At 39.6% G+C, this 26,523-nt stretch overlaps 1 protein-coding gene across 2 annotated transcripts in view; it reads right to left on the reverse strand.

The window, feature by feature from the left end:
• The window catches only part of ASMTL (acetylserotonin O-methyltransferase like), a 32,626-nt gene extending 15,094 nt beyond the window's left edge, over positions 1-17,532 (reverse strand). Inside the window, exons 1-6 of one of the 2 annotated variants that reach the window (XM_060233901.1) lie at positions 17,333-17,532; positions 13,690-13,821; positions 12,422-12,469; positions 8,244-8,308; positions 7,345-7,406; positions 3,991-4,099 (exon numbers count right to left, since the gene is read on the reverse strand). In XM_060233901.1, coding sequence (XP_060089884.1) covers positions 3,991-4,099; positions 7,345-7,406; positions 8,244-8,308; positions 12,422-12,469; positions 13,690-13,821; positions 17,333-17,425 — 509 coding nt within the window. In that variant the 5' untranslated portion in view covers positions 17,426-17,532. The remainder of the gene's footprint in view (positions 1-3,990; positions 4,100-7,344; positions 7,407-8,243; positions 8,309-12,421; positions 12,470-13,689; positions 13,822-17,332) is intronic. The other variant, XM_060233902.1, reaches the window with a different exon arrangement.
• Positions 17,533-26,523: the final 8,991 nt, after the last annotated feature.

The raw sequence follows: 26,523 nt of genomic DNA on the forward strand, positions 1-26,523 counted from the left end.
CCTCCCCTCCCCACTTCCTGGATGGGAGTGGTGGCAGTGGGGCCACCCTTTTAGGACACTGGTCCTGACAGACTGTGAGTGCAGCCCAGCCCGTGGTTTTACCCGCCAATCGAGTGATCAGCCAGGGAGGGTTTTAGATAGCCAGAACATGGCATTAGAGCCGGTTCCGGCATTGAAATCGACGTGGGGTGGGGGAGGGGAGGAGGCAGAGAGGGGAGGAACTGCGGGGAGCACGGAGCCGCAGGGGGAGGTGCAAAGGGGCGCTTGGGGGGGCACCAGGCAGCGAGTCTGCCTAGGGCGCCATGGGGCATCAGGCCGACCCTGCAAATTGCTTCCTGTACTCAATTTGATGAATAAACCTCCATAAATTAAGCTAACTAGCATTGCTAGCCGCACTGCAGTTGGAAGCATACAACTTTTCTAAATACATACATACAATGTCTCCACATTCAGTACCCCTCTGGGATGAGAACCAATCTGAAAGTTCTATAAACTGTCCCACTACTCACACAAGGAGAAGGAACCGGAATACAAATCATGATAACTACAAATTGATTTTTGGGGAATATATTAATTTTACTAGTCTTTGGCTTCTTTCATTTTGAACTTTTATTCCCATTCAGCAACTCAAGTAGAGTGAGAATATTTTTGTGTGTATTTCCACACAATGTTGTCCTTTATTCACTGTGGCTGAGTAGTAGAGCATCTGCTTTGTATGCAGAAGGTCCCAGGTTCAATCCCTGGTATCTCCAATTAAAAGGATCAGGCAGTAGGTGATGTGAAAGACTTCTGCCTGAGTCTTTGAGGAGCTGCTACCAGTCTAAGTAGATAATGTTGACTCAGATGGACCAAGGGTCTGAATCAGTATAAGGCAGCTGCAGTCATGAACAGCCCATGTTTTCTATTAAAAGAAACTTTTTTAAAAGCCAAAAAAACCCCATTACTTTTCCTGGCATGATGGTGCATGGATGATCTTTTTAATGCGTGCGGAAGAGAACCGAGGACTTTGGTTTCAATACAAAAGGAACATCCCTTTCTGCTGCATATTTGCTTAAAACCTACAATTGCTGTTATCTGTGGAACTCTGGAGCACCAAGAAGAGTGCTTTCACAGGAACTGAATTGCTTCATTGGTTGGAACAAACATCAGCCTGCTAAAGAACATGCTCCTTACACGGTTGGGGGCAACACTTCAATACTGGGCAAGAGAATGGAATGGTACAGATCCCCATTCCCTTCATATCTGATGGAGGGAGCTTTGACTCTCAAAAGCTCATACACCCCCCCCCCCAAAAAAAAAAAACCCCACAACCACACACCCCTTATTCTTTAAGGTGCTACTGGACTTGAATCCAGCTGTCACCTTTACCCAGATACTCCTGCCATAAGGTTAGGATACATTTTAGCGCTGGTTAAGAAAGACAAGGCTGCAGATCCTTTCTCCCACCCCACTTTACAGAACCTGTTTGCATTCCTGGACAGATAACTGGCTCAAGTGTCATTGTAAGAGGGGACTCTGTTGTTAAACTAATCCAGAGGCTTGTTACTGTGCACTGGCAAGACTTACTTGTCTCCAAGGAAGAATTAAGGTGGAGAGAACTTCAGGAATGCTCTTTTAATACAGAAAACTAGACACTGACGAACCCTCTCTTTTAGTATCTCTTTTTCTGCATGGGGTTGAAGTACTGCACTATTCTTTTTCAGGACTACAAATGTGTTCAAAAATTTTCTAAAGGGGAAAACAGTGGACGGGGACCCATGACTGTAGCAGGACAACAGCAATGGAATGGGGTGTGTGTGTGTGGGAGATATAATATGACAAAAGAGAAAACACATCTACTAATGGATCACTGCATGATGTGTGGAACCTCGATTGCCAGTGTGAGTTGAGAAATATTCACACTGCTAGTGTGACAACCACTGTAAAACTCCTAGAAGCAACCTTTGAGGATACTGGTGTGTCGGATTCTGCTGAGACTAATTTCCAGGCTGTTGTGCCATTACATAAACCCAGATGGCATGTTTCTCCTCTACAGCATGAAATTTTGTGGGCATGTTTACATTCCATATACTATTCTTCTGAACCACGATTAATTATGAATCAGTTACAAAATCCTCATAGCAAGGGAAACTTCCTAGTTTACTGTCAATCCCTCACAACAACTGGCCAAACATCATAATTTGTAAACCTGACATTCTTCCTAAAAATCCAAGGAGTTTACCACTTAAACCACATCATTTTGGTCAGCTGCATGCTTCAGAACACAGAGATCCTACAGCCACACTGTGAGGTTCATTTGAGTTTTCCCTTTCAAAAGCAGCTTCCTCAGGTGCCCAACAACTTGCACAAAACCTCAAATAAGCAAAAGGTCTGTGATACATCATGGCAAGGAAAGAAGTGGGGATGATCCTGTTGGCTGGATCCTAGCAGCTAAGGAAGATCTAGCTAAGGTTGTTTCTCCTTTGCCTATGGGTACATAAGGCTTAGGTGCAGCCAGTGGCACAAGCCAAAATGCAAGGGCCAAACAGCTCTTAGATTGAGAATCACAGCTAATGCTCAGAGGAAGATCTGTTTATACAGAGAAGCCCTTTATTCTACATTCTTCTGTTCCCCCCACCCCCCTGTATTTTGGAACTTTATTATTTCTTTATTGTAAGGCACCTGGGATTCCCGTTGGGAAGTAAAGTATAACAGAAATGAATGCATGAATACAGAAGTAAATCATAGGCTGTGGTACAGAGGTGCTCAAAAGCTCTTTTGTATCCAGAATGCAGCCACTGCAGTCAGGCACTATTCCAGCATGCCTAGAACCAGGTCCAGCTGAGAGCTCCCCTTCCCCCAGATTCTATTAGTGAAGTCAGAGAGAGGAGGCAGCAACCAACCATGCCTGCAGAGAGACCTAAATTGTATTTTAATTGCTATGGGTGAGTTTGTAATTGCTGAAAGCCTCTCTTAAGCTATGGTTCTTTTAGCTGAAAAGTGCAGAAAAATGTAGTACAAAAATACAGATTTCTTTGAAGTATTGTCTTGAAGTCTGGATCATATTTGAGTAATTTTCAGGGGTGCCATTTAGGAAAGGTGGGGGCACTCCTTTCTTCCCCAAGTTTCCAACCACCTGAGGACTATTTTTCAGGAACACCTAAATTTCAGGCCCACACACTGGTTCTGCCACAAAGAGTAATTATTGCTTTAAATAAATGTGCCTACATACTAGGTATGTAGTACCATTTCCTTATAAAAATGGAGACGGAAGACACTGGGCTGCACTGATAATATCACTGTGTGATAAAGTGGCATCAAGTCACAGCCAACTTTTGGCAATCCCTATAGGGTCTTCCATGGCAAGTGATTCATCAGAGGTGATTAACCATTGCCTTCCTCTGCAAAGTCTTCCTTGGTGGTATCCCATTCAAATACCAACCCTGTTTAGTTTTCCAGATCAGGCTATATTGTACCACTTCACATCCCCACTGTAGCTATTACAAAGTATTAAAAGGCTTTTTACATATACCTGTTCCCAGGGCTTTTGTAATAGCAGGAATTCCTTTGCCTATTAGGGTACACCACCTTAATGCAGCCAATCCTCCAAGAGCTTACAGAGCTCTTCTTACAGGGCCTTCTGTAAGTTCCAGGAGGATTGGCTACATCAGGAGGTATAGCCTAATATGCAAAGGAGTACAAAAAAAGCCCTGCCTGTTCCCATTTAATCTTGACTATACACTAAGGCTCAATGTGAATCCTTCTCTCCCCCCAGTCTAACCCCATAATGAAATCTGAAAAGGTGCCTCTGATCATCCCACTATTGCTAAAAGCCAAACATAAAATATTTTACAATATTATGTTCTCAGGCTATGACTAGAGGTTTGCTTTATATATCACACTAGTGCCTTTGCTCAATGTACATGCAGTGCCTCACAACATACACTTTGTAGAGCCATTTAGCAATTTAGCATTTAAATTCAGTCATGTACACCCAATTACCATACTTACATTGGCTCTCCACTGTGGATGTAATCCCACAAGAGTTCCTCAGAGAGTTCAGCAAATTTAACTTTTGTCTCTTCGTAGAAATCCATCACTTCAGTCTCTAATTGTGTATCTAGAAAAGCAAACCTTAGTAAAAATGGACATGAAAAACACATCAAAACCAATACACCACCTCAATCCAACCACTGAGACTTTATAAAGTCTCCCAGATCTAGAGCCCTCAGAAAGTTGTGATGAATACATGGAGTTCTCGTATGGGTAGCTTTCCTCATTGACTTTACATCTTTTTGAAGAGGTGGTATGTAAGTTTTCCAGATAAATAAATACTTCATTGAAAAGAAGAGGAACACTGCAAAGACACTCTGTGTTTCTTTTGGAGCGCCAGCAAACTATTATCTGATTGGGATGAGCGTGTTTGGGCCATAATTTCAAACTTTAAAAAACCCTGTGCAACCAAATGGAAGTACATAGATGAAAAGGAATGTATAAAGTGGCATTTAGGAAAGGTGGGGGCCATCTCAGTTTCAGTCTAACCATCTTTGAGAAATTTGAGAAATAAATAAATCTTCAAATTGGAAAAAAGGGAAAAGACAATTTCCTTTCAAAGTGAAGAACATAGTAGGCTTACAGAATGAAATACGTGTTACAACATGAAAAGGCATTCCATTTAAAGAAAACACTAAGGCACTCTGAATTAAGTGCTTAACTTATTATTTCCATGCTTTTTGGAGAATGAGTAGATTTGTAAGTTACAGTTGCCACCTTGATTTCTGTGCCATAGGAGCAGTGCAGACCCTAGAAAGTCTAAGGGTCCCTAAGTTATTTGAGCCTCAGGGCACCATTGGAATTGTGACATAGCTTGGTGGGCACAGACATAAAATGGCTGCAGCCAGAGACTATTCCAGCCATAAAATGACTGCTACAGCTTCAGTCATACAGTGAAGATGCTTGTTCCATGACAAATCTACAGGCAGTCAAATCTTCAATGGCCAATCAGAAGTCTTGCTGGGCAAAAGTCCCGCCCACTTTCTAAAAACCCATGGTGCTGCCAGTAGATTCAGTATTTTGTGCTCATTCACAACTTTAGCTGCATTAATTACACTTTCTTTTGTTCTTTCATTCAATTTTCCCCCCAAAGAGACACACTTTCTTTTGTTCTTTCATTCAGTTTTTTTCCAAATAGGCATTTTATGTCATTAATTTCAAAATGTCACATTATCATTAAGATAACTTCGATGCATATGTTTGCTCTTTTGATCAGAAAGCAGAAATTTATACAAATGGAAATAAACAATGCAACTAGAGTCAGTTTGGTATAGTGGTTAAGTGCACAGACTCTTAGCTAGGAGAACCGGGTTTGATTCCCCACTCCCCCACATGCATCTGCTGATATGACCTTGAGTCATTCACAAATTCTCTCAGAGCTGTTCTCTCAGGAGCAGTTCTTGAAAGAACTCTCTCTACCTACCTCACAGGATGCATGTGTTAGGGAGGGGAAGGGAAAGGAGACTGTAAGCTGCTCTGAGACTCTGAGTGAAGGGCAGGGTATAAACCCAGTTTCCTCCTCCTCCATATTTCATTTGGCAGTTTAGCTATATACTCTTCTAGCAGCATGTATATTTTCAAACTTTAAAAAACCCGTGCAGCCAATTTTAAGAGCTTTTACAATTCTATCTAAATAGATTAAAATACCTAGAATTGTGTTAGGTGAAATCTGGATGGGATGCAAAAAGTTACTTTAGGTGCATTGAGACACACCCAGGCAGAAGTTTCACCTTTTCCTTTTTCAACAAAGCAACAATAGAAACAGCTTTTGGAACATGCCTTGGTTTCAAAAATGGTTAACCTTGTGACCAAGATAGCTGCTGTTTGAGAACCACAATTCCAAAGTCCACCTGGGCACATAAACTAGTTTCCTGGTTCTTTGGATCCTGGGTTTCATGATGGGTTACTAGATAAAACACTTAAACACTATTCTCTGGTTTATTTGAGGACAATGAATTCTACCTGAAAATGGAAGATGCTTGTTCCAATGGATACCTACCCTGCCTTCTCTGTCCCAGAGCAGATCCACAAAAGCCACTTCAAGTGATCCTCAACAATATGCTATGTGGCACTGGGAGCTGCCACAAGAAGAGGAAATTAGGCACATTTACCCCAACAAATATACCGGTGTGAGCAGAAGACACTCAGTGAATGGAGCAAAAGGTCTTGCAAGAGCAGGGGTGGGGGCAATTTTGCTTATTTTCTTCTCCTTGTTGCTCTTTTCTGTGGTACATGGCTTGCTTGAGGGGGACTAAACCTTCAGTGGTGGCTTTTTAATGGGTGGGGGCAAAAATGGGAAAGATCTTCACTGATGAATTCCTTCTGTTGGTGTGAGCTTGGATCTAGCCTACTTTTGTTTATATTTGAAATTTCTCCCTGTATTTTACTAGATATTAAAAAAAAATATTTCATTCAAAATAATGACTCAGAGTACACAGCCAGAAGATACACCCATCAGGATAGTGTCTCACAGAAGACTATAAAAATTAGGATTCTAATCCATGTTGATGGTTGTATAAACAGGCATCCTTTAGTAGCTCCAGATTTCAGTTTTTGGAAACTTAAGTTGCCAAGGAAACGGCCCACAGTCACTCATTTTTAATGCTCTTCTTCATTACAATGTCAGGATCAACTGTGCATGTAATACCGTTAAATAAAGGTTGAAATGACCTCACCGGAAATAACTCCTGCCAGGACTACTTTGTGTTCTTTTGCATGATCATGAATGTGTTCATCATTAACAAGTATTTTGAGGGCAAGTACTCTGGGGAAATGGGAGAATTATCTGGAATTTGTGGAAAGCTAAACAGAAGAGACGTGACAACATTTTGAATGCCTATGACTTGTGCAACTGGAGTCTACACAAAAGTTGTAAATTCAGGCCATAGGGAACATAAAAATTTAACTGGCTAGCCCAGTTGATGCTTTCCACATGTGCTAATGGGAGTTGACACCCTTGATATAAATGAATGACGGCTAATGTCCTATTCACTTAAAACAAGGGTCAGGTGATTTCTCGATCTCGGCCTTGCTCAAAATACTAATTTTTTTTCTATGTTGCTCTGATTGACTAACTTGTTCAAATGCTGGACTGGAAATCTAAATGAATAATAACATACAGATTTGTTCCCACAATATGACTCCAGGCAGTGTTCATATGGGTGCAGCTCCAAAATGGGGCAAATAACTGCCTCTCCCCCGTGGCTGATTCAGCTCAGGAAAATGTCTCATGCAATTTGGTCCTCTGTTGGCTGCAGAATGAATGCAAATTTTGATCTGTCATTAGCATCTACACTAGTTTACACCAATTACCTTTACAGCTGCAGTGAACAATAGCAACACCTGTGAAGACACTGTGTTCCTTCCCACTCAGCCTATTAAGAGAAAAAGAATTATTTATTGCAATAAACACCAATTTTATCAACAAAGTCCTAATACTTGATTTTTTTAAGAAACATCTTTTGCCTATTTTGAGTAATTCTGCAATATTAACAAGCTATTTGGTTTTATAAACACATACATCTAGTCTAATGTTAGATCATCCTTTTAGAGCAATAAAAAAACTAAAGCACATTTTTTCCTTCAAGAAACCACAGCAACTACACTGCTACAACAACACTGACACCTTTCAAATGGAGTATGATACAGTAGTATAATTAGCTAGCCAATGATATACAAAATGTAAAATCAATTCGGTAGACTTTACATGGAAAAGAAAAGGTACAGATATAAATATAAATGTACTTTAAGACAAAACTTCATTGTAAACAATTAAAATTGAACTCTACTGTGCACAGTCATTATAGAGAATAGTATGCTGCACAATAGGTCTAATTGTTTGCTACTGACAGAGGGGCAAAACTAAGTCAAATTTAAGTCCCACTGAAGTCATTACATGAACTTATTCTCTTGGGGTGCTGTCATACACACCAAATATTGCACTTTCAATCCGCTTTCAAGGCACTTTCCAATGAGATTTTGCTATGTGAAACGGCAAAATCCACTTTCAAACAGTTTCTGGAGTGGACTGAAACTGCATTATTTAGCATGTGTGACAGCACCCTTAGAGGATCTAAATGCAATAATGTCTATATCTAAACAGCATAACTGTAATGAGACTAATACACTGAATATAGCTAGACTTTTAGATATAAGCAATGACAGAGAAAACACGTTTCATATTTTAACCGTTATTTTTTAAAAGTGTAAACCTTGAAAGCATCTTATATGCATCTTGCTTATCTACTGGTTTCTCCAAGATCTGTTCTTCTACAGTCTGAAATAAAAACAACATTGTCATAATTACTTCACTGGACATGTGTGCAGAAAATTACATATGTATAACAATATTAACTTTTCCAATTGGTAAATCCTATAGCATTGAACATTAAGATTTTCAAGAACAGAATCTTAACATAAGCACCAATATAAAATTCCATTTTTTCTGAAGAATGTATTATCTACAGAATATTTTGATTTCATGTTGTACTATATTAGTTACTCCTAACACCTGGCAAAAGGATATGGAGAGATATATTCAAATTACTTATCCCTAGATCATTCACCACCCAAATATGTGTATTGAGTGCTGACAGTACTTCCTATCTAAGATTTATAGTGTGAGTTCAGGGTTTTATCAGTTAATTTAATATCAGATATTTACTTTTGAAAATAAGGCTTTATTCTTCAGCTCTGTAGTGTCAAAGCAGTAACAGGCTTTTCTTCATATAACCGTACAATGTGCACCACCAATTCTGTCTCATACTTGACAGTCTCGACAGCAGATTCCTAAGTAACAGGAAACTTCCAACTTTGTGAATTCTGTGGGCAGAATTAGATGGATTTCCTAACTGCATGTTTTTCTTATAATGTTAATGCAGGAACAGGTGGGACAGGAGAAATGGGTATGCTTTCACTGCATTGTGACACTTCACTGCAAAGCTCCGTTCACCCCAACAATTTTAAATTATTTAGTCATTTGTGTTGTGTTCTCTCTTGCAAGTGTCCTGTCAGAAAATACTTTCCTACTACATTAGGAGATGAGGTTAAGGAACACATAATTTACATAGATAGCAACTAATTCTGCCATCTAGCACAACTACTAACTCCCATCAGACATAGTTTTTACATAATTATTAATTCCTTTTACTAAAATATTTTACTGTTATTAATATATAATTATACAATTACCAACTGAATTAATCACAACATGTATTTATTTATTATTTATTTATTACATTTGATTTCTCATTGCCCTTCCCTATGCAGCAGGGCTCTTTTTGTTAAAAAAAAGAAAGAAAAATTATAGCCAATACAACCAATTAAACAACTTTCAGTATCTTGTTCCTTACTAAATCTCTGAGTTCAATTTTGTTCCAGTATGTAATGAATGGAACTCACATGTGAGTGAACTGACTTTGAGCTGAACTTTATCTTTCCCATAATCTTTTATATGCAGAGAGTTTCCCCATGAGTACCATACACCTAACTTTCTTAAGCCATTTTTCTATATTTGTACTTTCTCTGACTTCCATATTTGTCTAATGAGTAGGATTTCCAGCCTCTGGCTGGGGGTGGTGGTTCCCCCAGTTTTGGGGCTTCCAACATGCTGGCACGGAGCTGGCTGGCAGGGGAACCCCTGCCCCCAAAAAGTTCCATCATGCCTGATGTGCCTGGCATGATTACATCACCCGGAAGTGATATCATCATGCTGGGAATCTTGTGCGGGGGATGCTCTAGCAGCCCTATTAATGAACACCCTTCAATTATAAACAAATTTCCAATGAATAATAGTTTTTTTCTTGTAGATCATGTAGCATGATAATTAATAGTGGTAATTTCAGTCAGGTTGTAAATTTGTTTGAAGAATCTCATTTCCTTCTGAAAAGACCTTATCAAAAAAATTTCTTTTAACTGCACAATATCACGAAACATAATAAAAGTACCAGAGTATCTTCTACATCTCCAATGTATGTCAGAAACTGAAGGGATTTTAAGTAGTGAAACCTCAAATGATAAAATGGGCAATAAATATGAACAAAGAAATACAAATGGAGACATGGGAACACCAATGGAAGAACTCTATGAAAATATCGATGTATTACAATATTAAAAAGAACTGTTTTAAAATGTTGTACAGGTGGTATATAACACATAAGAAATTAGCAAAAATAAATAATCAAATATCAGACAGGTGTTGGAAATGCAAAAAAATGAAGGTTCTTTCTACCATATGTGGTGGACTTGTGAAAAAGCGAAACAGTTTTGGCAAATGATTCAACAAGAGACCTCGAAATTTTGGGGTTATGACATTAAGAGAGCACCAGATATCTTTCTGGTGGGATTACAAATGGAAAGTTTTCCAAAACAAGATAGGACATTGTTGTGGTACTTGCTTTCAGCTGCAAGGACATTATATGCGCAAATGTGGAAGCAAGATAAAATACCAGAGAAATGGGACTGGATCTTAAAAGTGCTACACTGGAGTGAAATGGATAAACTTACTAGAATCTTAAAAGACTGTAATTCAGAAAAAATTAAGGATGATAGGAAGAAATTTCAAGAATATGTTGATAACCAATGGAAAGTCAAGAGACAGTGGTCTTTGATAATATTACATGAACTTTTAATGGGAAGATAAAGTTGTTAATATGGTTTTCTGATCTGATATAGGTGGTTAGATTATGAGAAAAATAGAAGGTTAATTTTAATAATTACTAACGCATAGTCTTGGTTTATTTTGTGTTAAGATAACTGGAAGTGTAAGTGAAGATTCTATAATTTGTGAATTTTACCTTTTTTTTTTCTTTTTTAATTACTTTAAGCACCGGCGGAGGTCAAGAAACTGAGGGTTGGGGGGAGGAGGAAATTTGTAATGTATTGGTTAACATTTTAAAATATATGTTTAAATATATTTCAATATGTTGCAAAAAATAAAAATTTGTTCTACAAGAAACTGATTAACATTTTAAAATATATGTTTGGGAAGTAATTAGTTAGTAATTATTAAAATTAGTAATTTTAGTAATTAGTAATTAGTAGTTAGTAATTATTAAAATTAACCTTCTATTTTTCTCATAATCTAACCACCTATATCAGATCAGAAAACCATATTAACAACTTTATCTTCCCAAAATATTGGTTAACATTTTAAAATATATGTTTAAATATATTTCAATATGTTGCAAAAAATAAAAATTTGTTCTACAAGAAACTGAAGGAATTTTTTCCCTTAGCCTACCTGCTGTCAAATAGCTCCAGTATATAACATTAAGAATATTTTCTCTAATTACCAGATCTGTCAAATTTTTAAAAAGCATATTTTATGGAGATTAATCCATAAATTCTCTGGTGGATGAATTAGCAAATCTCTTTCCTGTTTATCTTTATATACATTACTTTTATATTCTACTTTTGCTAATATTGTATGAATAGACGTTACTGATGTTTTTCTGAAAACCTTAATGTATAGTTAACACCTATTTGCGTGCCTAAAAACGTTGAGCTGGATTTATGTGTATGGTATGTGTATATCTTGATAGAAAGGTGCTACTTCCTTGAATTTTTGTTGGATTCCCAAAAAAGACATAATAGCATTCTTCACAAAAAGCTCATAATGTTTTACCCTTTCTATACAATGATCACAGCCCTTAGATAATGCCAATCAAATCGCATTAGATTCTGTGTACTGCTGGTATTATTCATCCAACTATATCCAGCTTCTTAGTAAAGACGTTAATCCTAGCTGGTTGATCTCCCAGACTCTTTAAATTAGGCCTTCTATAAACCAGTGGGAAAGTCTTGTTAAGATATTATAGTATCTTTTTATATTTGGGGTTGTCAGACCACTGTATAGCACCTGATTTTGTAGCCTAGCTTTCTTTTTCTCCCAAATAAATTTATCCCAGACAGATTGAATTTTGCCTAGTAATGAGTTAGTGATCACTAGGGGAATTGCAGTTATAAAAAAGAGAATTTTTGGCTTTTTTCCATTTGACTACTAATATCTTACCTAGTTGCAACAAATTACAACTAGCTTATTTAAATATTCCTCCATCTTCCTAATTAAGATATTCACGCTATGTTGCATCAACTTCTTTATCATTATCTGAAAAAACAGATAATGATTAGTTATTTAGCAACTGCTTATCTAGTAAATACAAAGGGCGAACTAAGTTTAATTCCATACTTTAAACAGTAATAAATGAAAGGGCATCATTGCAGATTAACTCTAAGAAAGAGCTCCAATAAAACAATAGTATTATATGAAAAAATGGATACTGAAAAAGGCTTCTTCATGAAAAGGCAAGCTGGATTGTACTATTAATAAAACACAGATTACTAACAGGATTGGTCTAGTTATCAGCCATTAGTTAATATCATAACTTACGACTATAGTGTCTGCTCCTATGACAACATCTGGTGTTCTAAGATGTTTCTGGAATAAAAACCAAAAGTATATTTTAGTTGATTGTTCCCCTCCCCCTTAACTACCAAGTCCTGCTTTACACATGAAGATTTACAGGTTCAATCTTGTGGCAGTTTCACACATTACATTCAGCCAGTGTGAGCCAGTTTGGTGTAGTGGTTAAGTGTGCAGACTCTTATCTGGGAGAACTGGCTGAATGTGGGTTTGATTCCCCACTCCTCCACTTACACCTGCTGGAATGGCCTTGGGTCAGCCATAACTCTCATAGAGATTGTCCTTGAAAGGGCAGCTGCTGTGAGAGCTCTCTCAGCCCCACCCACCTCACAGGGTGTCTGTTGTGGGGGAAGAAGATAAAGGAGACTGTAAGCCGCTCTGAGACTCTGATTTAGAGAGAAGGACAGGGTATAAATCTGCATTCTTATTATTATTCTTCTATCCCTTTTTAAATGTTTATAGTATTTTAAGTAGACACTTAAAATGCACAACAGGATTAGATTACAAACGTAAATCATATAGGTATAATTCACCAGACAGCAACATGTGGCTGTAGCTCAAAGCTGAGTATACATTAAAGACCAGATGAGATGATAAACTAGAAGATCTTCAATTGCATCTTCTGTGCCTCTGGAGGAGGAGAGTGTTCAACTTTCCCACAGTACCATTTTCTAGCTATCACCTACAATTCTTGAAGACACTGATCTAGATACTTGCACAACTGCCTCTCCTGCCATGCTCCATTGTGTCAAGTTCTACTCATCTAAGTCAAGCCTCCTGAAAGTGCCAATCTAAAAACAGGTAAAATTGACAACTGCCCATTTTGTGTTACTAGGAATCTTTGTTGTTAGATTCAAATGTTATCAAATGATAAAGTACTAACAACAACAGTTATCATTATTATCATCAATATTATCATCATTCTGACTTCTGTGCTTTCAGCCTTTGTGTTAGTTATGTTTGTATTCCATTATTTCAAAATGTGCTTTGGGCAGAATACCCCATTTATCCCCACAATATCCTTGTGATGCAGTTTAGGCTGAGACCTTGTGAACTACCTCAGGATCACCCAGCAAGGAGGTCTGTTATCTCGTTGGCTGTTGCCTAACGTAGTAAGATAGAGGGGGAGAAAGCATAAGGAATGCAACAAACAGCCTGAGAAATGAATTTAGCTGTAAAAGTAATCAAAATAATTCAGGAAGCACTAAATTTGACAATGAAGATTAAAGAATTACCAGGTGCATTCTGTTAGCCACTTCCAGGGCTTTTTGTTTTGCAGTTTCTACAGCGTATTCATAAGGAGCTGCAAAAGATGACTTCTCAAGTGTTTCTTTGAACCAAGAAGGAACAACTTCAAATCGGAGGCCCTGTAAAAAATGAGAAATTCAGTGGCTGCAGGTATACATCACCGCTTTCTACTTAAGCCTCCCTGAGCCTGCCTAGGAGAGGAGGGCAGGATACAAATGGAACTAACTAAATAAATAAATAAATTAAGACCCTGGTGGAGAGATTTGTACCCAGTCCCATGTTGAATTGTTCTACTGCAACATGAATTAGAGACTTTATATTCTTAGATACTAACAAACTATTAGTTTTTACAAAACCAAATTCAGAATTACCAAGACTGCAGTTTAGGCCAAGTTAGCAAAACATGTATCTACAAATGACAGACCATATGACAGATGATCCTTATATAGTCCCGGAGTGGTCAACAGTAGCTCTCCAGATGTCTTTTGTCTACAACTCCCATCAGCCCCAGCCATTGGCCATGCTAGCTGGGGCTGATGGGAGTTGTAGGCAAAAAACACCTGGAGAGCTACCGCTGGCCACCCGTTATATACAACAGACTTCTAGCAGAACTCCTGATGTACACAGTAGCAGTACTTATGAATTCTGCAGTTAGGAGAATACAATAACTAATGCCAAGTTGTACAATACATGTATCATCTCTAAAAAGGCATTAACAATGCCATTCTAAGCAGAGCTGCACCCTTCTAAACCCACTGATTTCAATGGACTTCAAAGGAAGAACTTAGGATGGCACTGCAAGTTTTCAAAATTGGTCCTATTTAACTATACAAATAGTCTAGTAGAAAAAGAAAGTATTCATTAAAACACTAGTTAAAGATTTTGCCCAATATAAAGAAATTAAGAATTATATGCAACCCAATCCAGTCCTTATTTGGCAGTAAAAATACCTGATTTCTATGGCATTTATTTTCCAGTAGCTTTAGGACTTTAATTTATTTGCTTCATTTATATCCCACTTCCTCCCTAATAGGTATCCAAAGAAGTTGTTTTCCTCCACTTTATCACAGTAACTACTACTATTACTGGTTCTGGTATCAGTAACCTGTGCATACTATAGATAACTATTTAACAGAACAAGGAAACAAATCAATTAATTGTTGGGAGCTCCATATGCAGCAATGCCCCATCAAGTCTGCCCCTACATGAATGCAAATACAACGTATGTCATATTTAGAAAATGCAAACTAACTAAAGGCAGTTGTTTGCATAAAAATAATTCCAGGGGCATCTGAAAAGCAAACCGGAGTTGATATCCTAACATAATCTCAACACCAGTAGTCCTAACGTAGGACTAGTATGTCGTAACATAATTTTTCTTATGAGGAAGAGTCCATGTGTGTGCAAGTGTCAAGTCATTTCCAATTTATGGAGACCCTATGAACTAATGAAAGCCCCAGGGCGCAGAGTGTTAATGCTGCAGTACTGCAGTCCTAAGCTCTGCTCACGACCTCAGTTCGATCCCCAGTGGAAGCTGGGTTTTCAGGTAGCTGGCTCGAGGTTGACTCAACTTTCCATCCTTCCGAGGTCAGTAAAATGAGTACCTAGCTTACTGGGGGGGAAAGCATAGATGACTGGTGAAGGCAATGGCAAACCACCCCGTAAAAAGTCTGCCATGAAAATGTGAAAGCAACGTCACCCCAGAGTCAGAAACCACTGGTGCTTGCATAGGGGACCTTGCCTTTCCTTTTTCCTATGAACTAATGACCTCCAAAATATCCTATCGTTAACCTTGCAAACTGAGGGCTGTGGCTTCCTTGATTGACCCAACCCATGTGGAGCCTTCCTCTTTTCCTGCCATTTTCAACTTTTTCTAGCATTATTGTCTTTTTCCTGTAACTGTTGTCTTCTCATTATGTGACCAAAGTTCAACATGCCTCAGCCTAGTCATTTTAATTCTAAGAAGAGTTCAGGCTTAATTTGATCTAGAACCCACTTATTTGTCTTTTTAGCAGTCCAAGGTATCTGTTAAACTGTCCTCCAACACCACATTTCAAATGAATCTAAAAGGGAAGAACCAGGACTTAATCCTTCTTTGGAGTCTTCTGAACCTGGAAAGCCTATTGCTGCCCGATCCTAAATGTTCAGGTTGGTAGCCATGTTGGTTTGAACCAGTAGAACAAAGTTTGGGTCCATTGGCACCTTTAAGACCAACAAAGTTTTATTCAAAGTGTAAGCTTTCATGTGCATGCCTACTTCTTCAGATACAATGAAATGAAAGTTACCAGTCCATGCATACAGGTAGAAGGTGGGCAGCAAATTAGCATACAACACAATGAGGATGTTTAACAGATTCAAGAACTGAACAGGAATAACAAGCTTAGTTTATATGGTCACCATTTGTTTGGATTTAATTCTAAGAGAAAACATAATGAAAGCAATAAATACATCAAATATATCTTTCTCCAATGTTGCTTATGTTTAGGGCCAACTTATCCACTGGGCACCATATGGACAGTGTCTAGGGCTCACAAAAATGTTTTAATTGTTTTTTTTAAATCAGAAGAAGAAAAATGAGGTTTTAGGGTTGAAGAAAATGTTTTGATTTTTTTTCTTACATCCAAAAAAAATTTAACATTTTTAGAGCTCAAAAAATCTATTACATTTTGCCTAAAAATAAAAAAAATAAAATGTTTAAGTATTTAAAGTTATATAAAAATATCTAGTATTGATGTTATTATAGTGCAGGGGTGGCCAAATTTGCTTAACGTAAAAGCACATAGAATAAATGTCAGATGCTTGAGAGCCACAAGACATGAATATCAAATGCTTGAGAGCTGCAAGACAAACCAGAAGGAAGGAAAATGGAAAGAAAGCAACTTTAACTTTAAATACATTCCCCAAGCCACCAGCTGGCTCGGTGAAGTGATTTAAAGAGACAAATGACTTTTCCAAGCTGGCTGACGTGGTGGAGGGGGCTTCAAGAGACACACAATATGTGTGAAAGAGTCACATGTGGCTCCTGAGCCTCAATTTGGCCACCCCTGTAATAGTGGGAAGGGGCCACAAAAGGAAAAATGCCTAGGGCTAACAAAAGTCATAATGTAACCCCGGTTATGCTTATGCTAATTTGCTGCTCACCATCCACCTATATGTATGGAATGGTAACTTTAATTTTGTTGTATCTGAAGAAGTGTGGTTGCACACAAAGCTCATACTTTGAATAAAACGTCGTTGGTCTTAAAAGTGCCACTCCACTTGAACTTTGTTCTAATCCTAGATGTGTGAGAGATGCCAGTTAGGACTACTCAGCAGTTACAACAAAGCTAGGGGCTATGGTCTGAATCAAAAGAAGCTCAACTTGTCATAACGGTTTATTAGGTTGCCAGCTTTTTCACACGCAGTAGCAGGCTACACGCAGGCTCAGAGTAGCCATGAGACTGACGCTCCTGCCGCCGCCACCCCGCCTCGTTGAGCTGCAAAAACTCAACAGATGCAGCCTTCCCCAGCAGGAGCCTTAAAGCGACAGAATCTTGCTAAGCGGCGCGTAACAGCTGGGAGAGCAAAGCCAGTTCTTACGCCCGCCGCTTCCCCAGCGCAGGGCCTTTTGCAGCCGGCTGCCACACTCACCGCATTGGTGAGAATCTCCTGCCTGCGCGGAGAGGCGCTGGCCAGCACCACACGCTTGTCGACCAGCTTCCTCATAACTGGGTTCAGCACCATCGCGGCGGCGGCGGCAAGGCCTAGGCAGCGACGAAAGTCGTGCAAAAGCAAAACCCAAGAGCCAGGGCCGGAGAACGGCGCTTTTATCGCGGCGCACAGCGACGAACAAAGGGGCGGTGTCAACGGAATTCCCGTCCCGCCTCGGGTTTGCCAGGGTGGGCGGGAAAGGAAGGGCGCTTGAGGGAAAGGAAGTCCTCCTCTGCTACGGCCGTGCTGTTGGACGACTGGTAACGGGGAGAGACGGACTGGGCTCGTGGGTTGCAACTACGAAAAATGTTCTCAGGTGGAACGATTATACATACTTAGGGAACAGCAGACAAATCCTGTCTTTTTTTGGCTGTTTTGCATCTTCTCAGCAGCTCAGAAGTAGACCTAGTTGCTGTTTGACTACAAAGCACATACGGCTGGAAAATGAGCTTTTAAAACTAGGGCTGCCAGAGCCACCATGGTCCCTTCTGGACAAAAAGGGGACCTTTCACCATATGACGCTCATTAAGGCTGAATATCATAACAAACTAAAGGTGTGGTCACACGTCACATTAAAAGCGTGTATGCAATGCTCACATTTGAACCGCTGAATATTGATTCGATGCAGGGCCGATCAGACGAGCATCCAAGAAGAATGAGACTGTCCCGATCTCATCCTTTGAATGATCAGACATTGAATGCTATCACGCTCTTTTCTTGGAGCACGCGCACAACCGATCAAACAGATCCAAAGTCATCTCGCTCTCATTCAGTTGCTGAGAAGACGGCAGATTTATACCTCACCCTTCTCTCTGAATCACTCAGAGTAGTTTACAATCTCCTATATCTTCTCCCCCCACAACAGCAATGGTGATTCCTGCTGAGGGGTTTTCATTGAACATGTGCCCAACCATTGGGAGGTGGAAAATCAAAGGTTGCTTCAAGGTGGCGGGGGGGGGGGGGAGTTTCTGAGAATTAACATTGCCAATTCAAACTAGGGGACTGCGAGGAACTACTTTCCAGGAACTGGGCAATGATATCTGGAAATTCCCCACATTGAAAAAAGATTTTTTCCCTGTTCTCCTGTGGATCCTGTGTTGCTTGAAGAAACAAAAACCTCACCGCAGATTCCTAATTATCTGGTCATGCGCATGTCTGCTGGGGCTTTTTTTTTTTAAGGTGGTTGGGGTGGATAGCAGGTGCCAAACATCCCAAGGGGCAGTATCACGCATGAGCTGTCCAAACAGAAATAACCTGAATATGTGCCGTTTCTGGGGAAAAGGGACGGACTTTCTCTGGGGTAAAAAAAAAAAAAAAAATGAAAATACTGTAACATATATCTGCACACTTCTTTTACATCTGACAAAACGGGCTCTAGTTCACCAAAACTTCATGTCACATAATAATTTAGAGGTGGAATTCTAGCAGGAGCTCATTTGCATATTAGGCCACACACCCCTGATGTAGCCAACCCTCCAAGAGCTTACAAAAAAGAGCCTTGTAAGCTCTTGGAGGATTGGCTACATCAGGGGTGTGTGGCCTAATATGTAAAGGAGCTCCTGCTAGAATTCCACCCCTAAGTAAATCAATAATAAAACTATCAAGTTTATCCTTGCACATTTATATAGCAAAAAGCCAGAGACAAACGGTGATCAATGAGAAGCACTGGAATCATCAGGATTTATTTTCGTGGGAGCCATTCGTGGGAAGGGCGGGATAATAAATAAAAATAAATAAAAATTTTACTGATATATCTTTTTTGTTAAAAAAAGTTGTTCATATGGCTTGAAGCATATACAAATTATCTCTCTTCCCCCACCCTAGTGTTAGCCTCAAGTCTTCAATGTTCTGAGTGGCAAGCAGATGAAAGAGCTGGGAGCTGCTATGCCTCTACCAGTGGAATGGCTGTTTCTTGGTTGGTTGACTGTCCTGGCCCACCTTCAGGGACAAGATATATTCCATGTGCGCACTTATGTTTTTTAATTCTCTTTTATTTAATTGTTTTTGTTTAATAATACATTTTAAAGTTCTTTTCCAATGATTTTGATTGTTCACTGTCTTGGAGATCCTAAAATGGGGTCCCCAACCCCTGGGCTGTGGACCAGTTTGATGTAGTGGTTAAGTGTGCGGACTCTTGTCTGGGAGAACCGGGGTTTGATTCCCCACTCCTCCACTTGCATCTGTTGGAGTGGCCTTGGGTAGCCATAGCTCTGGCAGAGGTTGTCCTTGAAAGGGCAGCTGCTGTGAGATTCCTCTCAGCCCCACCCACCTCACAGGGTGTCTGTTGTGGGGGAGGAAGATAAAGGAGATTGTGAGCTGCTCTGAGAGTCAGAGTGGAGGGTGGGATATAAATCCAATATCTTCTTCTTCTACCGGTCCATGGCCTGTTAGCAACCAGGCTGCAGAGCGAAACAGAGGCACTTCACTGCCACTTCCACCCAAGACCCAGGCATACAAAAAAGGCAGCATGGCGTCACTCTGAGGCTGCCTCCCCTGCAAGTGAGACAGAGCAGCCTCTCCGCTCCTTTCACCTGACTGGGACCCAGGCTGACAAAAGAGGCAGTGTGGCCTCACTCCAAAGCACCACCTCCTTCATCCAACCGTGTCCTGGGTGGACGTAAGGGGCAGCATGGCAGCAACCTTCACCTACCCCTCATTTAAAGACCTCCATGGGGGACAGGGTGAGGGTGGGGGGGGGCAGCCTGGGGCAGCCAAAACCCCAGCACCCCCCCCCCACACACACTGGTCTGTGGAAAAATTGTATTGCACAAAACCTTTTAAAACTAGGGCTGCTGGAGCCACCATGGTTCCTTCTTGGACAAAGAGGGGACCTTTCCACATATGATGCTGATTAAGGCTGAATATCATAACAAACTAAATCACCACATGTCCATGGTGCCAAAAACGTTCAGAGGCACTATCCTAAGAGGTGAAAAGGTGACATAAAAATGTTTTAAATAAATACCCCATAAACAATAAGAACCATTGCAGAAAGGAAAATTTAATGCTGAATTTGGCTTTCAGAGATCATGAAGCTTACTCTGTGAACATGAGCCATTCTCTACTGATAGCCTTATCTACCTCACAGGACTGATTTTTTTTTTTCCCTTTACCTCACAGGACTATTGAGAGGATAAAATGGGACAAACCTAGACACGCAACTCTGAGCTCCATGGAGGAAAATATTTATATGTAACCATGCTAAACTTCAAATAAGCTGACTCATGGGGGGATTCTGACAGATAATCATTATAACTCATTCAACAACAAAGCTTCAGAAATCGAAGGAACATAGTTCAGTAAGTTGACTGGGATGAAGAACAATGACACCTGGAGTTATCAGGGAAGTGGTTGCCTAGGATAGATACTCAGGTCAAAGTTCATCATGTCCAAGGTTTGGTTAGGAAACTGTTGACTTTTACAAATGTCTACTGTATTTTGCTTAAAAGTATGGATTAGAGACACAGAGAGCGGTCACCATAGATAAGACTGTTGTGGTATCATACAAGTAGCTGTTTTTCTAGATTTATGTATTTTTCTACTAAACCAATTGCTAGCAAGCACATAAAGTATACTGAGAAAACCCAGACTGTATATCAAGGGTGTTGAACTCATTTGCTATAAGGGCCAGATCTGACATAGATGAGACCTTGTTGGGTCAGGCCGTGTTGGGCCAGGCCATGTGTGTACCTATTTAAGGTTAGGTAGTAGAGATATAAACTTTTTAAAGGACACAGACAAACACAACTAAAAGTTTTATTTTTTAAAAAAAAACCAAAATAAATCATACTTAAAACATTAGCAGTTGTTGGTCTTAAAGTTGCTTTCTTTGTACTTCTCCTGTAGCATCCAGGGGACTGGGCAGAGGAAGTTCTGGCTCTTTACCTCCCCAGGGGACCAGGAGGTGTAGGAGGGGTCTCTTCACACCTGAAGGAAATCTCTTGTTTCAAGAAAATATGATTTTTAATTAAAATAAATAAATAAACTCAAAATGAATATTATACCTAGGATTATTTATATTTTACATGCAATTGCTTTCTATATTCATAAATTGAATACTTTGTTTCAGAAATTTATGTGGAATTTCTTACTGCTTTGGCTTTCTCTAAAGAGAATGCAACTTCCATTCACTGAAGGAAGATTTGGTTTCCCTGCTCTTTGTTTGTATAATCAGGTATACTTGTAAACTTGTACTAATTATTGGGCTCACTTCTTGCAGTTGGGCTGTTTATCTTGGGCCCTTTTGAAGGCCTCTTGTCTGGTGCCCTTCTCTAGGTGTAGTGCACTAGGGTCTATTTATGCTATAGTGGATCCTATTCCTTCTTGCAGTTTTTACTCCAAAAACAATGGTGTATAGTGGCACAACAATATCAATTTGATCCATTTTAATATTCTAAATTATGAATCATTCAGATCTAAAAACTGGAAAGAAATCTTTTTTGTATAATGCTTGGACTGATAAGGGGATTTTTACATTTGATCTTTTGAAGGATGAGTTTTTGTCATTTTCTCAGCTGAGGCCAAGATATGATCTGTCACTTTATATACAATGGCAGTACTTACAATTGCAACATATGTTGGTATCTAATCATATCCCTGTGGTATTAAGTGTCTCATAATCTTCTTTGCTCCTGGATACTCAATCAAATCAAGGCAGAAAACAAAACCTATGATGTCTGTTTATAAATATTTGATGTCAATTAATTAAGCTTGCCATATTCCCCAGTTGGAGGCAGGGATCCTGTTTTGTGGGCTTCTGCCTGCCACCAGCCAGCTGGCCAGCAGGAAGAACACCCCCCAACAACAACATTCCATGATATCCCTACATCACCCAGAAGTAACATGGGCATGCTGGGGGTGATGCTTTGTTTTTTGGGTAAAACTCTATTGTTTTAGGGCAATTTTACCATAGAGTTTTACCCAAAGACCAGAGCATCACCCACAATGTGCCTACATCACTTCCAGATGATGGAGGCGTGGCATGTGATGTCACATCCAGTGGTGCTGGCATGCTAGGGGTGACATTTCCAGCTCCCCCTCACCACCCACCAGCATCTCAGTTTGATCTGACAACTCCACATTTAGTAAATATGATATGCAGAATCTCAGTAATGAATGGGATAAGTAGTTAAATTGCCCTGTTTTGCCAAAGCAATGGGATATGGCCTGTATTTATTCTCTCCGTGGATCTTGTTGAGACTTATTCAGCAAAACATTATGTTTAGGATTTAGTGGACACCACATAACACATCTTTAGCAAAGGACAGGGCTTTTTTTTTTTTTTAAAAAAAAAGCCCAGCAGGAACTCATTTGCATATTAAGCAACACCCCCTATACAAGTCTCAACTGGCTTGGTGTCAGGTTGTGTGTGGCCTAATATGCAAATGAGTCACAGCTGGGCTTTTTCTACAAAAAACCCTGTGTGAAACAATGGTGATATGCACCATTCTTTCACACAGGGTTTTTTGTAGAAAAAGCCCAGCTGTGACTTATTTGCATATTAGTCCACACACAACGTGACACCAAGCCAGTTGAGACTTGTATAGTTGTAGAGTGGAACATTTCATTAAGCCTTGCATTAATGCAACACGACCTATACATTTTTTAACTTGTGGTTATATTTGAATGGTGGTCAGGGAAACTGACAAATGTTGGTCAGGGAAAGTTAGGGAAATGAAACATATAATTTTAGTGGCAACCCTGAATGAGCAACTTGTATTTTTAAACAGACTTTGTTAAGATAAAGATTAGCAAGAATAACTTTTTTGTATACTTTAAAAACAGATTTTGAGTAAAGATAAGATTTTATGTTGCTTGAAGTTTAAGCTAATGAGTTAGCCAAGAATATGTTTCCTTATCAAATTGGACAGTTAGCTATTGTCAGGCGATGATGCTAAAATCCTAAAACATAAAGGAAGTTGAATTGATCAAGGATTTCTTCTCAAAAAGGGCTTCTCCCCTGTAACTTATTTTTTTGGGGAAAACTCCCCTCATGGATTCACATAGCTGCTGTCCTTTAATTATCTATGTAACAATGATGGATGGTATAATTTTATGTTTAGTAAAGGATGCAAGACTTATGTTTCAATAAAAGGCTTAAAATTGAAGAAGAGATTCTCTAATAGTATTACTTGTATACTATACCTTTCCCAACGGGTAATTTTTTACAGTCATAGTTATGGGCCCATCTAGCTGATTTCTTAGCTATTGAGAAAAAAGATACCCTCATGTCTCTCCTCTCATGCATGTAGGAAACAATTTTGAGAGATAATTTAATTGAACAAATAGTCCACATTCATTAATTTTTCAGTTAACCCTGAACATCCAGTAATATAATATTACAGTATCATCCATGAATTTTAGCTGAGGTTATGGCTATGCTCTCTCACATCCCTTCTTTCTCTCTGGCTTGTAGAAAACAATTTCCTATGTGATTGTGCTGTTAATATGCCATTGTTTGCTTTTCCACTGCTAGCATTGGGCAATGGACTCAAAAGCGCTTTGTGTGGTCATTTCACAATGTATCTGAAGACAAATGGTGCAAAGGAAAGAATTACCCCTATGTGTTTTTCATGCAGCTCTGTGAGGGGGGATTCTTTTTAGATTCATTCCTATATGTATGAAAGCTTTTTAAAATTGATTTCTGCCACACTACAGCAGCCATACAGTCTAGATCATAAATAGCACATAGGGCTCCAGGTCTGCTCTGACCACTGGTGGGGGATGAGGGAGATAGAGTTACCAGATCCAGGTAGGGAAGCTTCTAGAGATTTGGGTATGGAGTCTGGGGAGGGCAGCTACCTCTGGGGAATAATGCCACAGGGTCCACCCTACAAAGCAACCATTTTCTGCAGGAGAACTAATTTCTGTAGTCTAGAGATGAGCTTCAGTTCTGGAGGATCCCCAGGTTCCAACTTGGAGACTGGCATTCCTAATAGCAATGATAATTTAAGCCTCAAGAGTGAAATTGCCCTGTGTTACTTAAGGTGTTTTGACCAAATTGGCCAGAAGAGGTCAGTAAAATCCATCAAATCGAAACAACTGTGCCCTCTCCCCTTGTTCTTTCCTGCAGAGGTATGTGGTGCAGAACTGATTACTGTCTCTAAAGAAAGGCAGCACAAGAGAGACCCATTCTGAGTAGAAAAGTAGCTTGTGGACAATCATGCTCAACATATTTCTATTGGCCATTTTTCCATTTACAATTCCTGCTTCCTTACCCACTTCTCTCCCCCTCCCCCCCCCACTAGGGTTCCAAGTGCTTGTTTACCAGTGTTTTGAAAACCAGCCAAAAGCACAAATCCTCTAGTAAAAGTGAGCCCTTCCCCCAGCCTTTCCTTCTGGAAAAAGTGACTCTTGGTTGGTGCTGTCTTTTATTATTTTTGTGCCGTTTGCCCCTGTCATTTATAAACAGGAGGGCTGTGCCTAAGAATGACTTCAGCAAGATCACTTGGTGACAGTAGCTACTGTGGACATTGTTGTTTGGTACAAGTTTGATGCCTGTTGTAGGACCTACACATTAATTTCAAATGTGTAACGAAATCTTGAATGCTTCTATGGAAACACAACTTCAGGTGTAGGATTTGGAGTGAAAATGTGGGAGAAGGGAGAGATGCTTCACACTCTCTATTCCTGCAGCTTCTCTGTTCCAAATTACATCTGGAACAACCTCTCCTACTCAAAGGTTCCAAAGCATATATTTTCCCCTCCAAAGTCGTTTGGAGTCCTAGATGTTTTGGATAAGAAGGAGATAGGGTTGTCAGATCAAGTTTGGGAAATTCCTGGAGATTTAGGAGCAGTGCCTGGGAGAAGGGAGTTTGGTGACCAGAAAGAGCTGAGTTGGAATATCATGACATAGAGTCTGGCTCCCAAAGGTGCCATTTCCTCCAGGGGAACTGATCTCTGTAGTCAGCTGTAATTCTAAACTACAGGCCTCACCTGGAGGCTGGCAACCACAAGAGGAGGCCAGAGAGTGATTCATACCAGAGAGGCAGCAAGTTGAGAAAGGACTGATTTCCCTTCTAATTTTTCTTTTCTTCTCTGCTTCTCTACTTGAAGCTGAGATTCTTTGAAAAAAGTAGAAATTGGGTACTTGATGCCTATTTATGTAATTATACCTTTTACACATTTCTCTAAAAGCAAATAAATTTTTATGACTTCTTTTGTCTGTGTAGCCCAGAATATTGCGTTGAGACCTTAGAGTACAATATTCATTTTGCTGTTCCAGTGACATGTAGTTAGTGTTTACATGTAGTGTATAACACAGAACACAAATTCTGTACCATTGGGAATTTCCCTGACCCTTGCACTTGGTGTGAAAGATTGCCATCTTTCCTCCTTGATCTGCCTCCACAGATCCTCAGGCCTTGTATAGCCAGAAGTGAAGAGGAACAATCTTTCATATCAAACCAGAAACTCATGATCAGGCTGCATGCAATTAAGAGGCTCGTGCATGACTGAGAAACATGATGCCTGTTTCCTTAAATGACCCCTTTACTCATGCCAGGATTGGCTCAGGCTTTCTTTTCAGACTATAGCCAAGCTTGTGCCTGGAAGCAAGAAAGAGAAAAGAAGGCACTATGCCCCGTGGACTCTGGTTTTGTTGCTCCAGCAATACACGGCTCTGCATCTGTTTAATTAAAGTACAAGGAGAATTTCCAGTGTAAGAATGTCTTGTTTGATTTTCTCCTAAGTCATAAATCATTGACAGTTAAATAAAAATGGCCATGGACTCACCATAGTTTGTAGCATTTGGCTTTAGTTAACAGAAATATAAAGTCCTTACAGTCAGCTGAAGGAAGATTTGGAGTCCTGTTCTATGTTTGTTTTCTATTGATTTCAGTGAGATTTCATTGGTTTCCCTGAAAAGTACTTTGGGGGAGAATGAACAGGACTACTGTAGTAAGTCTAATTCTTACTCAGAAACAAATCCTAATTAAATGGGACTAACTTCCATTAAATGGAACTAACTTTCAAAATGCATTGCAGATTTAAATGGGACTCCCAAAATGCATTGCAGCCTTGAAAATTTAGATATCTCCCAACAATCTGCAGGAATATTGAGCCTAAGACTTTCTCTGCACAAACAAGAAACTGACTACCAAATTAGAGCTTAATCTGTCACTCCATAAACT

Source organism: Heteronotia binoei, chromosome 3 (genome assembly GCF_032191835.1).
Source record: "Heteronotia binoei isolate CCM8104 ecotype False Entrance Well chromosome 3, APGP_CSIRO_Hbin_v1, whole genome shotgun sequence".
NCBI lineage: Eukaryota > Metazoa > Chordata > Lepidosauria > Squamata > Gekkonidae > Heteronotia > Heteronotia binoei.